This window comes from Piliocolobus tephrosceles, unplaced genomic scaffold (genome assembly GCF_002776525.5).
Source record: "Piliocolobus tephrosceles isolate RC106 unplaced genomic scaffold, ASM277652v3 unscaffolded_43567, whole genome shotgun sequence".
In the NCBI taxonomy this organism is placed as follows: Eukaryota; Metazoa; Chordata; class Mammalia; order Primates; family Cercopithecidae; genus Piliocolobus; species Piliocolobus tephrosceles.
In genome coordinates this window covers 16412-31291 of record NW_022328273.1, presented here as the reverse complement: position 1 = coordinate 31291, position 14880 = coordinate 16412, and the positions used below count along the sequence as shown (strand labels likewise).

The following is a 14880-nucleotide window of genomic DNA, read 5'->3' as shown; positions in this document are numbered from 1 at the left end:
AAGAAGAAGAAGAAGAAGAAGAAGAAGAAGAAGAAGAAGAAGAAGAAAAGGAAGAAGAAGAAGAAAAGGAAGAAGAAGAAGGAGAAGGAGAAGGGAGGAAAGAGGGAAAGAAGGAAAGAGAGAAAGGGAGAAAGGAAAAGCCTAGGTGTTCCACAGTGGAGGCACATAGGCACATAGTTGTAACTAACTTGCCCTTGTTACCTTGTTACCTGGAGTGCTTGTTGTGTGCCAAGCATTGTTTTAATTCATTCATCTTTGCATGAGATACATACACAGTCATCATTCATCCACTGACTTTACAGGTGGACCAATTACCTGTAAGTGACCATAGGGGTTGACTAAATTTCCCAACATCACTCAGTTAGTAAGAGGCAGATGCAGGATCAGTATCGGGCAGCAGGCTCTGGAGTTCACACTCTTCACCTTGACATGGCACTGCCCAGTGGATGCGGGGGCCTGAGCTTCTCAGTGCATGTTGGTTACAGTAGAGGAGAAGGGGCTCTGAGGGTAGACCCTGTGTGTGTGTGCGTGCACGCGTGGGTGATCAGATAGCCGAGGGGTTTATGTCCAAGTTCACATCTCTTTTCTCTCCATCTCCCCTGACCCCACCCCAGGGTGCAGGAGAGAAAGGAGCAAAAGGAGAGCCCGCAGTGATTGAAAAGGTGAGGGGTCTGGATTGCGAGGGGGTTGAGGGGCTTCATGATGACAGGGGTCATCGACACTCATTTCTCCCTTCAGGGGCAGCAGTTTGAGGGACCTCCAGGAGCCCCAGGACCCCGAGTAAGTCATGGCTGTGTTTCCTTCTTCCAGTCTTTCCCTTCCAGCTGAGGAGTGTTTAAGCCCCTGGAGTGAGGAGTTGGGGTGTAATGATGCCTGGCCAAGTGGAGGGTAGTGGACATTCGAGGCTTAAAGGATGAGTCAAAATAGGCAGGATGAGCAACATAGAGACTGGGCAACATAGCAAGACCCCATCTCTTTAAAAATAGCCACATATTGGCCGGGCGCAGTGCCTCATGCCTGTAATCCTAGCACTTTGGGAGGCTGAGGTGGGCAGACCATGAGGTCAGGAGATCGAGACCATCCTGGTTAACACAGTGAAACCCTGTCTTCACTAAAAATACAAAAAAATAGCTGGGCGAGGTGGCGGGTGCCTGTAGTCCCAGCTATTTGGGAGGCTGAGGCAGGAGAATGGTGTGAACCCGGGAGGCGGAGCTTGCAGTGAGCCGAGATCACGCCACTGCACTCCAGCCTGGGTGACAGAGCGAGACTCTGTCTCAAAAAAAAAATAATAATAATAATAACCTCATATTTAAAAACACATGTGGTACCCACTTGTAGTCCCAACTACTTGAGAGGCCGAGGTAGGAGGATTGCTTGAGCCCAGGAGTTGGAGGCTGCAGTGAGCTATGATCATGCATGGGTGACAGAGTGAGACCATCTCAAAAAAAGAATATGGGTCAGAGAGTAGCACTGGGGGTGAGTGTGGGTCAGCACTGCATTGGGGGAGTTGGAGTGACTCTGTAGTGGGGTAGGGAGGTCAGCCTGAGGTTAGAGTCAGTGAGTGGTAGGTTGAAAGTCAGCCTAGCTCAAACTTTGCACTTCCTGTGCCTCCTCTTTCTCTGTCCCCAACAGGGGGTGGTTGGCCCCTCAGGCCCTCCTGGCCCCCCAGGATTCCCTGGCGACCCTGGTCCACAGGTAAGGGACTCCCACTGGGGTGTATACTTCCCAGAGGAGTGAGGTTTGGGGCTGGGAGCATGATGGTCTGAACACAGAATCGAGGGCGTGGCACTCGGGAACACCATCTCAGGGCTGGCGCTGACCTCTTCTGTTCTCTGTCTCCCATCTGTGAACTATTTCTCTGGTTCCCCTTGTGTTTCTGGGGCCTACTCTTGGCTTTTCTTCTTTTGCCTGTCTCTGTTTCTGCGTGTCTTTCATCTCTCTCTTTCTCCTGTTGTGACTGTCTCTCTTCTGTCTCTCTCTGTTGGTCTCTGTCTCTCTCCCTCCCCCCGTCTGTCTATCTTTGCCTCTCTCTCTATTTCTCCATCTCTGTCTCTTTACCTGGCTTTTCTGTCTGTCTGTCTCTCTTTGTTTCTGTCTCTGTATGTCGCTCCATCTGCCTCCATCCTTCTCCGTCTCTCTCTCCCCTTCTCTTTGTCTCTGTCTCCATCTGTCTTTTCCTTTCCCCGTCTCTCTATTTCTCTCTCTCTCTTTCCTTGCCATGATCCCTCTTTGATTCTGTCTCTGTGTCTCTCTATCTCTGCCTCTCTCTGTCTTTCTGACTCATCCTTCTGTGCCTCCCCTGTCCTCCCTCTCTGTCTCTCTCTACCTGTCTCCACCTTTCTTCCCCCATCCCTCTCTCAGGGCCCTGCTGGCCTCCCAGGAATCCCCGGCGTTGATGGGATCCGAGGCCCACCGGGCACTGTGATCATGATGCCGGTAAGGAGATGGAGTGGCCCAGGCTTGGGGAGTGGAGTCCTGGTCTAGGAGGGGGCTCTCCTGGGGGCTTCCCTCACCGCTAAATTCCTCCCAGTTCCAGTTTGCAGGCGGCTCCTTTAAAGGACCCCCAGTCTCATTCCAGCAGGCCCAGGCTCAGGCAGTTCTGCAGCAGACTCAGGTGAGTGGGAGGTGTGGACATAGTGGGAGGAACCCCAGAGAGTGATACAGCCTGGGCGTAAGGAGGGGCTGGGCAGGAGAGGGGGGATATTTTTCTCCTGTAGATGCCTCTGTGGGGAATGTTGGGGGTCTTGTGGGAGGCCCCAGGCTCTGATTCCTCTGTCTTTCCAGCTCTCTATGAAAGGCCCCCCTGGTCCAGTGGGGCTCACTGGGCGCCCAGGCCCTGTGGTGAGTAAGGGGACTACTGCATGGAGGGGGCGGTGCATGCCGTTAGTGGAGAAGAATCATCTTCTAACCACACTTCTCCATCTCTCCTCCCCCAAGGGTCTCCCCGGGTATCCAGGTCTGAAAGGAGAGGCGGGAGCAGAAGGGCCACAGGTGAGACTGGTGGAGATAGGGCAGGATTGGATGGGATGAGCCTTCCCCCAGGACCACAGGACACACAGTGCTGGATGGGGAAAATGCCAAAGGGGCTGGGGATACCCTTGCAATTCATGACTTTCCTAGAGAATGGCGGCTCACATCTGGAATCCCAGCACTTTGGGAGGCCGAGGTGGGAGGATTGCTTGAGGCCAGGAGTTCAAGACCAGTCTGGGCAACATAGGGAGACCCCGTCTGTACAATAAATAAACATGTCCTTCCAAGCTGGGTACAGTGTCACACCCTTGTAGCCTCAGCTGCTTGGGAGACTGAGGAGGGAGTATTGCTTGAGCCCAGGTGTCCAGCCTGGGCAATATAGCAAGACCCCATCTCTAATTTTTTTTAGTACAATAAAATAAGTCCCTCTTTCTTCTTCTTTTCCTTTCCTTCCTCCTTTCCTCTTTCTTCTAGGGTCCCAGAGGCCTGCAGGGACCTCATGGACCCCCTGGCCGAGTGGGCAAGATGGTGAGTGACAGCGAGGTCCCCAGACCACCCCTTATCCATCCCTCGACACCCAACATGAGACTTGGCTTTGTGACCTTGGAGTCTGCTGGTGTCCTTAGTGGGACAAGAGTGCTGAAGGCGGAGAATGGCAGCTCCGCTGAGCGTGTGGTAAAGGAATCTGGCCAGGCTATAGAGTCAGGAAGGACTTGCCTGCAGGAGTGACGCTTGCCCTGAGGTCTGAAATAGAACTGGATGAACGGATGGGGAAGTGGAAGAAACAGCATGGCAAAAAAGAGGCCTGTCACATGGAAGGAAATGACAAATAAGTCAATTTCAGATAGAGTCATGCACCATATAATGGTGCTTATAAGATGATTGGCTGCGCGCAGTGGCTCATGCCTGTAATACCAGCACTTTGAGAGGCCGAGGCAGGTGGATCATTTGAGGTTAGGAGTTTGAGATCAGCCTGGTCAACATGGGGAAACCCTGTCCCTACTAAAAATACAAAAATTAGCTGGGCATGGCAGCGTGCGCCTGCAATCCCAGCTACTTGGAAGGCTGAGGCATGAGAATGGCTTGAATCTGGGAAGCAGAGGTTGTAGTGAGCCACTGCACTCTAGCTTGGGTAACAGAATGAGACTGTGTCTCAAATAATAATAATAATAAGTTATACATATGTTTTATATATATAATATAAATATATTATATATAATATAAATATATAAAACATATATATAAAATAAGTTATATATGTGTTATATATATATTTAAATATATAAAACATATATAACTCCAGCCTGGGCAACAGAGAATGACTGTCTCAAAAAAAAAAAAAAAATCAACCATGGCATAGTGGCTCATATCTGTAATCCCAGCACTTTAGGAAGCTGAGGTGAAAGGACGGCATGAGCCCAGGAGTTTGAGACCAGCCTGGGCAACACGGCGAAACCCGGTGTCTACACAAAATACAAATAAAAAATTAGCCAGGCGTGGTGGTGTGCACCTGTAGTCCCAGCTATTTGAGAGGCTGAGGTGGGAGGATTGCTTGAGCCAGGAGTTCAAAGCTGTGTTGAGTCATTATCATGCCACTGCACTTCAGCCTGGGCAAGAGAGCAAGACCTCAGCTCTAGAATATATAAATACATTTTAAAAAATAATATCTTGGCCTGGGTGTGGTGGCTCATGCCTATAATTCCAGCAGTTTAGGAGGCTGAGGCGTGTGGATTGCTTGAGTTCAGGAGTTCGAGACCAGCCTGAGCAACAGGATGAAACCCCCATCATCTCTACCAAAAATACAAAAAATTAGCCAGACATGGTGGCATGCACCTGTGGTCCCAGCTACTCATGAGGCTGAGGTTGCAGTGAGCTGAGAACGTGCCACTGTACTCCAACCTGAGTGACAGAGTGAGACCCCGTCTAAAAAAAAAATCTTGATGATGTTGATGATGATGATAAAGTTGGGTTCCTAATTTGGGGGAGGGTTCATCATTGACTCTTGGGCTCACTTTCTCCATAGGGCCGCCCTGGAGCAGATGGGGCTCGGGGCCTCCCAGGGGACACCGGACCTAAGGTAGGTGATGGGGCTGAGGTAAGACTTGGTGGGGGCTGTCAGGCTTATGGGGTCAAGGCTCACTGGTGTCTCTGGACAGGGTGATCGTGGCTTCGATGGCCTCCCAGGGCTGCCTGGTGAGAAGGGCCAAAGGGTGAGTGTGTGAGGTCTCTCCCCCAGATCTAAGCCCTCCTCCCAGTATTCAACTCCCCATTCTCCTCCCTCAGTATCAGAGTCATGATCCCCGTGTCACTCCTCACACCCCATCTGCCTTCCCAGGGGGCTGGTCTCTCCACCCACACCCTTCCACTCTGAACTCCCCTCTGTTCCCTCTCCAGGGTGATTTTGGCCATGTGGGGCAACCCGGTCCCCCAGGAGAGGACGGTGAGAGGGTAAGTTTGGAAGAGAGTTAGGGCCTGGTTTGGAGAGTAAGTTTGGAAGCCTGAATGAGAATGAGAGAGGAAGATCTGGAGGTCTCAGTGGCCAGCCTGAGAGCTGGGGATACATTGTGGGGTGAGGAGGTGAGACTTGCAGGTCTAGGATTGGAGTCAGGTGCTTGAATGGAATCCCATGGACTTAGTCTGCAGATTTCCAGGGATCTTGGTTTAATTCCAAGACCCCCTGGAAGGGGCTGCCCAGATGAGAGGAGGTGGCTCTCCCAGGGTTGTATCTTCCTGTTCCCAAGTAATGATACTTTCCCACAGGGATCAGAGGGACCTTCAGGGCCCACTGGCCAGGCTGGGGAGCCGGTGAGTATCAGGGATCCCTGGGCCCCTTGCTTGGTGCAGGGGAGGGAGTCAGGACTCCCAGGGCCCCAGGACTTACAGGCTCCCGGGAACTCACAAGGCCAGACAGAGGTAATGTGGAGATAATTCACCTGCTCCCTTGCAGGGTCCACGAGGACTGATTGGCCCCAGAGGCTCCCCTGGCCCCACGGGTCGCCCGGTGAGTGTCACTGGCTCTCTGCATCCCTGTCTGTCTTTTTGTTTGTTTGTTTGTTTTGAGATTAGGGTCTCACTCTGTTGCCCAGCCTGGAGAGCAGTGGTGAGATCTCAGCTCACTGCAACCTCCGCCTCCTGGGTTCAAGCGATTCTCATGCTTCAGCCTCCTGAGTAGCTGGGACTACAGGCACCCAAAATCACACCTGGCTAATTTTTGTATTTTTAGTAGAGACGGGGTTTCACCATGTTGGTCAGGCTGGTCTCGAACTCCTGGCCTCAAGTGATCCTCCCAAAGTGCTGGGATTACAGGTCTGAGCCACTGTTCCCAGCCCCTATATGTCTTTTTTTTCTCACTTTTCTGCCCTTTGCATGTCCATATCTGTTGTGGCTTCTATGCCCGCTCAACTTTCTTTTTCTTTCTTTCTTTTTTTTTTTTTTTGACAGAGTTTTGTTCTTGTTGCCCAGGCTGGAGTGTAATGACGTGATCTCTGCTCACTGCAACCTCCGCCTCACAAATTCAAGCTATTCTTCTGCCTCAGCCTCCTGAGTAGCTGGGATCACATGCCTGGCTAATTTTTGTGTTTTTAGTAGAGACGGGGTTTCACCATGTTGGCCAGGCTGGTCTTAAACTCCCAACCTCAGGTGATCCGCCCGCCTCAGCCTCCCAAAGTGCTGGGATTACAAACATGAGCCGCAGTGCCGGGCCCCGCCCACCTTTCCACCTGCATCTCTCGGTGTCTCAGACTCAGGCTCCCCGCTTGTTGCTCTGTCTTGGGCTCACATCCTCTTTCCCCCTAGGGTGTGACTGGAATTGACGGTGCTCCTGGTGCCAAAGGCAATGTGGTATGTGCCCTGTGCCCTCTGACCCCGATTGTCCACATCCCTATTCCCTTCCATGACTGACCCCCCCAAGTCAATTTCACTAACACCTCAGCACCATGACCCCTCTCAGCTTCACTGAAACCCCACTTTCTCCTCAGGGTCCTCCAGGAGAACCGGGCCCTCCAGGACAGCAGGGAAACCATGGGTCCCAGGTTTGGACTATCTTTCCCAATAATGGGGCATGGGAGTGGTCAGTTGAGACCTTAGACCACGCCCAGGCTTCCCAACCCCCACACTCACCGCTTCTTTCTTATGCCTTCCCTCATCTTCTTTTTCTGTCCCCAGGGACTCCCCGGTCCCCAGGGACTCATCGGCACTCCTGGGGAGAAGGTGAGTGACAGCTCCACCTACCGTAACCTCCTCAAGTCTCCTTCCTTCAACTCTGTTGCCAGGAAAATCTTCCCACCAGGACCCCTCTGTTAGCTCTGGATAGTGATAAACTGCAGCATTCCCTAAGCCAGCGCAGAGTTACAAAGTGTCCTTGTTGGGGAAGGATTGGTTGCAAGAAACAGAAACCCACCAAGGCTAGTGCACATAAGGGATATTGTCAGGATACAGAGAGCCCACAGAAGCCTGTCACAGAAGATATTACCAAGATGTACAGGCCCTGTGGGCTCATCTTTGTTCCCTGGCACATCTGCTTCCGCCTTCCCTGGCAGACACATTTCTTTCTGCACATATCTTTTTTTGGGGGGCGGGGACAGGGTCTCACTCTGTCACCCAGGCTGGAGTGCAGTGGTTCAATAACACCTCACTTCAGCCTTGACTTCCCTGGGCGCAGGTGATTCTCCCACCTCAGTCACCCGAGTAGCTGGGACTATCGGCGCATGCCACCATGCCTGGCTAATTTTTCTTCTCTCTCTTTTTCTTCTTTTTTGTAGAGATGGGGTCTCCCGGTGTTGTCCAGGCTGGTCTTGAACTCTTGGGCTCAAGCAGTTCATCTGCCTTGGCCCCCCAAAATGCTGGGATTACAGGGCGAAAGCCATGATGCCCAACTGGGCGTTTTTAAAGAGAGTGGTGTGCCTATGAATCCTCTATTTCAACATGTCTTTTGCACTGTTTTAATTCAATTTTATTTATTATCTTTGTGGGTACAGAGTAGGTATAAACGTATGGAGTACATGAGATGTTTTGATACAGGGATGCGCATAAAGAATCATGTCATGGAGAATGGGGTATCTGTCCCCTCAAGTGTTTATTCTTTGTGTTACAAACAATAGTTATACTACTTTCGTTTTTTTTCTTTTTCTTTCTTTTCTTTCTTTTTTTTTTGAGACGGAATGCAGTGGCGCAATCTCGGTTCACTGTAAGCTCCGCCCCCTGGGTTTCATGCCATTCTCCTGCCTCAGACTCCCGAGTAGCTGGCACTACAGGCGCCCGCCACTACACCCGGCTAATTTTTTGCGTATTTAGTAGAGACGGGGTTTCACTGTGTTAGCCAGGATGGTCTCGATCTCCTGACCTCGTGATCCACCTGCCTCAGCCTCCCAAAGTGCTGGGATTACAGACGTGAGCCACCATGCCTGGCAGTATTTTTTTTTTTTTGATGGAATTTCACTCTTGTTGTCCAGGCTGGAGTGCAATGGCATGATCTCAGCTCACTGCAACCTCCGCCTCCCATGTTCAAGTGATTCACCTACCTTAACCTCCCAAGTAGCTGGGATTACAGGTGCCCACCACTACGCCCAGCTAATTTTTGTAATTTTGTATTTTTTGTATTCACCATATTGGTCAGGCTGGTCTCGAACTCCTGACCTCAGGTGATCCACCCTCCTTGGCCTCCTAAAGTGCTGGAATTATAGACGTGAGCCACTGCACCTGGCCTCTTTTAGTTATTTTTAAATGTACAATTAAATTATTACCCGAAGCCAGGGACAGTGGCTCACGCCTGTAATCTCAACACTTTGGGAGGCCGAGGCAGGCGGATCACCAAGGTGGCCTGGCCAGCACAGTGAAACCCCGTCTCTAATAAAATTACAAAAATTAGCCAGGTGCTGAAGTCCCAGTTACTCCAGAAGCTGAGGCAGAAGAATCACTTGAGCCTGGGAAGAGGTTGCAGTGAGCCGAGATCGTGCTACTGCACTCCAACCTGGGTGACATGTAATTGACTACAGTCACCCTCTTGGGCTATCAATCTTGTACTGTTTTTATATTCTTCCTTGCAACCTTCCCAGAAGCAGTGGATTTCTGAGGATCAGAGAGGGAAATAGGCTTGCCTGGGGTCACACAGCAAGTTTGGGCAGAGCTGGGATAGATTTCCTGGCCAGTGAGGTCTGCTTATTTCTTAACATTGAGGCGGCTGCATGTCTGCGTAGATCTGATCCTAGTGGTGCTCCAGGGCTCTGAGCACCTCTGTCTCTCCCCTGCTGTTCATCTTCTTTCAGGGTCCTCCTGGAAACCCAGGAATTCCAGGCCTCCCAGGAGCGGATGGCCCTCCGGTAAGAACCACGAGCTGGAAAAAGTAGGAAGGAGAAGGGGGAAGCTTGGGAATTGGAATGGCAAGTTTTGGTCTCTGACAACTTAGAATGTTTCTTCCCCAGGGTCACCCAGGACATGAGGGCCCCACGGGAGAGAAAGGGGCCCAGGTGAGTGACCAAGAGGTTAGGCTGGGTTGGGGATGAGGGTCGGGAGGCAGGGCGTGGAGTCAGGGGCCACAGAGGAGAGAGATGAGGACTCTTAGAATGTGGAAGGACTGTCTGGAATGGCACTGACCTTATCTTCCTCCCAGGGTCCACCAGGGTCGGCAGGCCCTGCGGGCTATCCTGGACCTCGGGGAGTGAAGGTAGGTGATACCGGTGGCTTGCAGGTAGGAGTGATTTACCAGCTTTGGGTTCAGGGATGCGACGCAGCTCCATCGGAAACTTCTGAATGTGTGGAGAGGGGAATCAGTTGGTCAGGCCAGATGTCGTGGGACTGTGGTTTGGAGCTGCACAGCCAAGGACAGCCTTACAGTGTGGTTGTCACCTTGTCACCTTGTTGTTGAAAACAGCTAAACCCATTAGAGGCCGAACACATTTATTTCTTTTTTCTTTTTTTCTTTTTCTTTTTTCTTTTTTTCGAGACAGAGTCTCGCTTTGTCACCCAGGCTGGAGTGCAGTGGAGTGATCTCGGTTCCCTGCAACCTCTGCCTCCTCCCTGATTCAAGCGATTCTCCTGCGTCAGCTTCCCGAGTAGCTGGGACTACAGGCATGCACCACCAGGCCCGGGTAATTTTTGTATTTTTAGTAGAGACAGGGTTTCACCATGTTGGCCAGGTTGGTCTCAAACTCCTGACCTCAGGTGATCCACCCTCCTTGGCTTCTCAAAGTGGCTGGGTTTACAGGCGTGAGCCACTGCGCCTGGCCCAAGGGTTGTGTTAACCCAAACTCAGAATCACATAATCTATATGCACAGTAATTCTGGGTTAAGCCAAGAGCTGCACCTTGGCTAAATAGAGGTGCAGGGGCATTAGACAAGCTTAGACACACTATAATCAAGGAATTGGCTATACTGTAGCAGGCACAGAGTCTGGCAAGGATCACCCTCAGAGTTACATTGTAGCCAAGCATAGTTACATTTTTTATCTTTTTTTGTTTTTGGTTTTGTTTTTGAGACCTGGTTCTGCTCTTGTTGCCCAGGCTGGAGTGCAGGGACACCATCTGGGCTCATCGCAACCTCTGCCTCCCGGGTTCAAATGATTCTCCTGTCTCAGCCTCTCGAGTAGCAGTATTACAGGCATGTGCCGCCATGCCTGGCTAATTTTTGTATTTTTAATAGAGAAAGGGTTTCTCCGTTGGTCAGTCTGGTCTTGAACTCCTGACCTCAGGTGATCCGCCCGCCTTGGCCTCTCAAAGTGCTGAGATTACAGGCGTGAGCCACCACACCCAGCCCTAAACGTTTTATTTTTTTAGAGACAGGGTCTTCTGTGTTGTCCAGGCTGGAATATATAGCATAATCATGGCTCACTGCAGCCTTCAACTCCTGTGCTCAAGTAATCCCTTCATTTTAGCTTCCTGAATCGCTAGGACTATGGGCGTATGCCACCAGGCTTGGCAGTTTTTTTCGTTTGATCACTCACTGCAGCCTGGAGCTCCCAAGCTCAATCAATCCTCCCACCTCACCCTCCCAGGTAGCTGGAACTACAGGTGCACGTCACCACATCTGGCTACTTTTTTTTCTTTTTTGTACTTTTTGTATAGATGAGGTTTTCCTATGTTGCCCAGGCTGGTCTGGAACTCCCGGGCTCAAGCAATCCTCCAGCCTCTGCCTCCCAAAATGTTGGGATTACAGGTGTGAGCCACCATGCCCAGCTTCTAGTTACATTAATTGACCCCTAGTTGAGTCTAGTTACATTGTAACCAGTCCCTACACTGTAGTAGTTGAGTCTAGTTACATTGTAGCTAAAGCTAGAGAACAACTTGCAGCCAAGCTCAGTTACATTGTTTCTCTGTGGCTGGAGACTAACCACATGGATTGTATTGGATCCAAGTGCATTATCATTGTAGCCACTGAGCTCAGAGATGTTGCAGCCAAGCGCAGTTTTCAGAGTTTGGTATGAGCAGCATCCAGACTTGTACTAAGCGCTGTCTCCATAGCCAAGCACAGAGTCGCCTTGTAGCTGGCACAATGGGGAACATTCCTTTGCCTTTATAATGAGGTCCGGGCCTGGAATGTTCATCCTCTTTCTTCTGCCAGAAGGAACTGTGGACAAAGCGTCTCCAGGAGATGGGAATCACTTACTTGGAAATTTGGCCTTCCCCGCACACCCCCGCACAGATGACCTTGGGAGGCCTCCAGTGGGGAGGGAGGGTCTCTGGGGAAAGATCGTTTCTTCTGAAGCTGCCCCTCCCAGCTTCTGCCTAGCAAACTCTTGGGACTTTCCTGGCTGCTTTAGAGCAGGGGACTGAGTTTGGGTTCCTTCTTAAGCAGGGAAGAAGCTTGAGAGCTTTTTTATTTTTCAGGGCACTTCAGGCAACCGGGGCCTCCAGGGGGAGAAAGGCGAGAAGGTGAGGAGAGAAGGAATTCATCAGAGGAGAGGGAGCCCCAATCATGGGGTCCTGGTTGTGTCCCTTTCCCGAGGCCCTCACTTCTGGCCTCTGTCTCTCTCACCCAGGGAGAGGACGGCTTCCCGGGCTTCAAGGGCGATGTGGGGCTCAAAGGTGATCGGGTAAGACCAGCTCCAGATGAGGGGTGGTGTGGGTCTGGGGGGCTCGGGGAAGACGGGAAGGGGATGAGCTGGGGCTAGACAGAGCAGGAAGGACAAAAGATGGATATTAAAGACTCTCCTTTTTCTTCCAGGGGAAACCCGGAGCTCCAGGTCCCCGGGGAGAGGATGGTCCTGAGGGGCTGAAGGGGCAGGCGGGGAAGGCTGGCGAGGAGGGGCCCCCAGGCTCAGCTGGGGAGAAGGTAAATGACTCCACCCTCCAGCCTCCCACAGTCAAGAGGTCTCCAACCTTTTCCCTCTGCCCTTTGCCCTTTGCCCTTTTATTAAACCTTTGACCTCAGGAGGTTGCTACCATCCTTGTCATCTTTAATTCCTCAGCTCAGCATCATAGAGCAATTTAATGCACCCAACTTATGTGTTTATCTCCATAACCAACACATGCAATAGGCATTTTCATCCCATTTTACAGACAAGGAAAACTGAGACTTGGAATGGCTGACTGACCTGCCCAAGGATATGCCCCTAGCAGGCAGGAGCGAGGACTTGAACTTTGTTTCCCTGACTCCCATCCCATTAGCCCATCCACCATGCCCCAGCCAGCCCGACCTTTCCTCCTCTGACCTCCAGGTTGCAATTTCTGACCTTTGTCCCATAACCTCTCTGCAGGGCAAGCTTGGGGTACCAGGCCTCCCAGGTTATCCAGGACGCCCTGGACCTAAGGTAGGAAACTGGGGGTGGAGGTGGAGATGGAGATGGGCAGGATTCAGAGACTAACATCCAGGGGTCCAGGCTATGGTCTTGGGGGATGAGCTGCCCACCCCAAGGGCCATTGAGAGAATGTAAAATGTGGGCTTTGGCCAGGCATAGTGGCTCACGCCTATAATCCCAGCACCCTGAGAGGCTGAAGTGAGAGGACTGCTTGAGCCCAGGAGTTCAAGACTAGACTGGGCAACATGGCAAAACATTGTCTCTACAAAAACATACAAAAATTAGCCAGATGTGGCCAGGCACGGTGGTTCGTGGCTGTAATCCCAACACTTTGGGAGGCAGAGGCAGGCGGATCACTCGAGGCCAGGAGTTCGAGACCAGCCTGACCAACATGGAGAAACCCCATCCCTACTAAAAATTCAAAATTAGCCAGGCATGGTGGTGCATACCTGTAATCCCAGCCACTCAGGAGGCTGAAGCAGGAGAATCGCTTGAACCCAGGAGGCAGAGGTTGCAGTGAGCCAAGATCATGCCATTGCACTACAGCCTGGGCAACAAGAATGAAACTCCATCTGAAGAAAAAAAAAAAAAAGCCAGATGTGGCCGGGCGCAGTGGCTCACAGCTGTAATCCCCACAATTTGGGAGGCAGAGGCAGGTGAATCACTTGAGGTCAGGAGTTTGAGACCAGCCTGGCCAATGTGATGAAACCCTGTCACTACTAAAAATACAAAAAAATTAGCTGGGCATAGTAGCATGCACCTGTAATCCCAGCTACCCAAGAGGCTGAGACAGGAGAATTGTTTGCCACTGCACCCCAGCCTGGGTGACAGAGGAGTACTCCGTCTCAAAATTTTTTTAAAAGTGAGCTTTGGCATCAGACAGACTTGGGCTCAAATACCCTCTTACCTGCTACGCGATCTTGGGCAAGTTTCTTGAGCCTGTTTTCTCTGCTGTGAAACAGACGTCCCGGTAATTTCCATCTCATCAATTTGATTATAATAATGTTGATAATAGTGATGATGACAGTGATTATAAAACTGTAGGATCCTTTCATTTGGTGTGATTAAGTTTCATTCACCAACAATATCAGTTAAAGGCGAAAATCATAGAATCATAAAATACACATAGTACATATCTTGAATTAATTATAACTTACAGTCAAATGTACTCATGCAAAAACGTACTTATATAAAAACATAACATTTGTTTGCCAATGTTTTGATGAGTGAGGATACTGATGAGATTCATTTTTCTGCCTAAACTATACCCATATTGTATCACTGATGAGTTCTGTTTCTATAGAGTAGAGGAGGAACCTGAAGACATTTGGGGCTGGGTGCAGTGGTTCATGCCTGTAATCCCAGCACTTTGGGAGCCCAAGGCGGGCGGATCACGAGGTCAGGAGATTGAGACCATCCTGGCTAACACTGTGAAACCCTGTCTCTGCAAAAATACAAAAAACTAGCCGGGCGAGGTGGCGGGCCCCTGTAGTCCCAGCTACTCGGGAGGCTGAGGCAGGAGAGTGGCGTGAACCCGGGAGGCGGAGCTTGCAGTGAGCTGAGATGGTGCCACTTACTCCACCCTGGGCGACAGAGTGAGACTCTGTCTCAAAAGAAAAACAAATAGACATTTGGGAAGATATTTGAGGGCAGAATCCTCCTAGAGTTTCACATTTTTGCTCTGTTGAGCTGATAGTTATCTCACCTACATTGAATTTGACAGTTTTTTTTTTTTTCAGTGATTTCCCTTTACATTGACTCCTTTTCCTTTAACTTAGTTTTTTTTTTTTTTTTTTTTCTTTTTAATGATTGGGAAAAAACTTTTAACTTAGTTTTAATAGACAACTTTATTTTCCTTCCTTTCTTCCTGTCTTTCTTCCTTTCTCCCTTCCTTCCCTCCCTCCCTGCATCCCCCTCCCTTTTCTTTTTTCTTTTCTTTTCTCTTTTCTTTCTCTCTCTTTCTCCCTCCCTCCCTCCCTCCTTCCTTCCTTCCTTCCTTTCTTTCTTTCTCTTTCTTTCTTTCTTTCTCTCTTTCTCTCTCTCTTTCTTTCTTTCTCTCTTTCTCTCTTTCTCTCTTTCTTTCTTTCTTTCTTTCCTTCTTTCTTTCTTTCTTTCTCTCTCTCTCTCTCTCTCTCTTTCTTTCTTTCTTTCTTTCTTTCTTTCTTTCTTTCTTTCTTTCT

At 50.3% G+C, this 14880-nt stretch overlaps 1 protein-coding gene across 1 annotated transcript in view; it reads left to right on the top strand.

Moving 5' to 3' along the window:
* Positions 1-353: 353 nt before the first annotated feature.
* Positions 354-14880, top strand: part of LOC113224071 (collagen alpha-3(V) chain-like) — a gene marked incomplete at its 3' end in the record, with an annotated part of 30610 nt that continues 16083 nt past the window's right edge. Inside the window, exons 1-23 of the mRNA XM_026453362.1 lie at positions 354-662; positions 739-780; positions 1633-1695; positions 2362-2436; positions 2531-2614; positions 2785-2841; positions 2938-2991; positions 3445-3498; positions 4994-5047; positions 5127-5180; positions 5365-5418; positions 5731-5775; positions 5918-5971; positions 6766-6810; positions 6948-7001; positions 7135-7179; positions 9234-9287; positions 9390-9434; positions 9578-9631; positions 11790-11834; positions 11942-11995; positions 12127-12234; positions 12659-12712. Of these exons, the coding sequence (XP_026309147.1) occupies positions 564-662; positions 739-780; positions 1633-1695; positions 2362-2436; positions 2531-2614; positions 2785-2841; positions 2938-2991; positions 3445-3498; positions 4994-5047; positions 5127-5180; positions 5365-5418; positions 5731-5775; positions 5918-5971; positions 6766-6810; positions 6948-7001; positions 7135-7179; positions 9234-9287; positions 9390-9434; positions 9578-9631; positions 11790-11834; positions 11942-11995; positions 12127-12234; positions 12659-12712 (1347 nt within the window). The remainder of the gene's footprint in view (positions 663-738; positions 781-1632; positions 1696-2361; positions 2437-2530; positions 2615-2784; positions 2842-2937; positions 2992-3444; positions 3499-4993; positions 5048-5126; positions 5181-5364; positions 5419-5730; positions 5776-5917; positions 5972-6765; positions 6811-6947; positions 7002-7134; positions 7180-9233; positions 9288-9389; positions 9435-9577; positions 9632-11789; positions 11835-11941; positions 11996-12126; positions 12235-12658; positions 12713-14880) is intronic.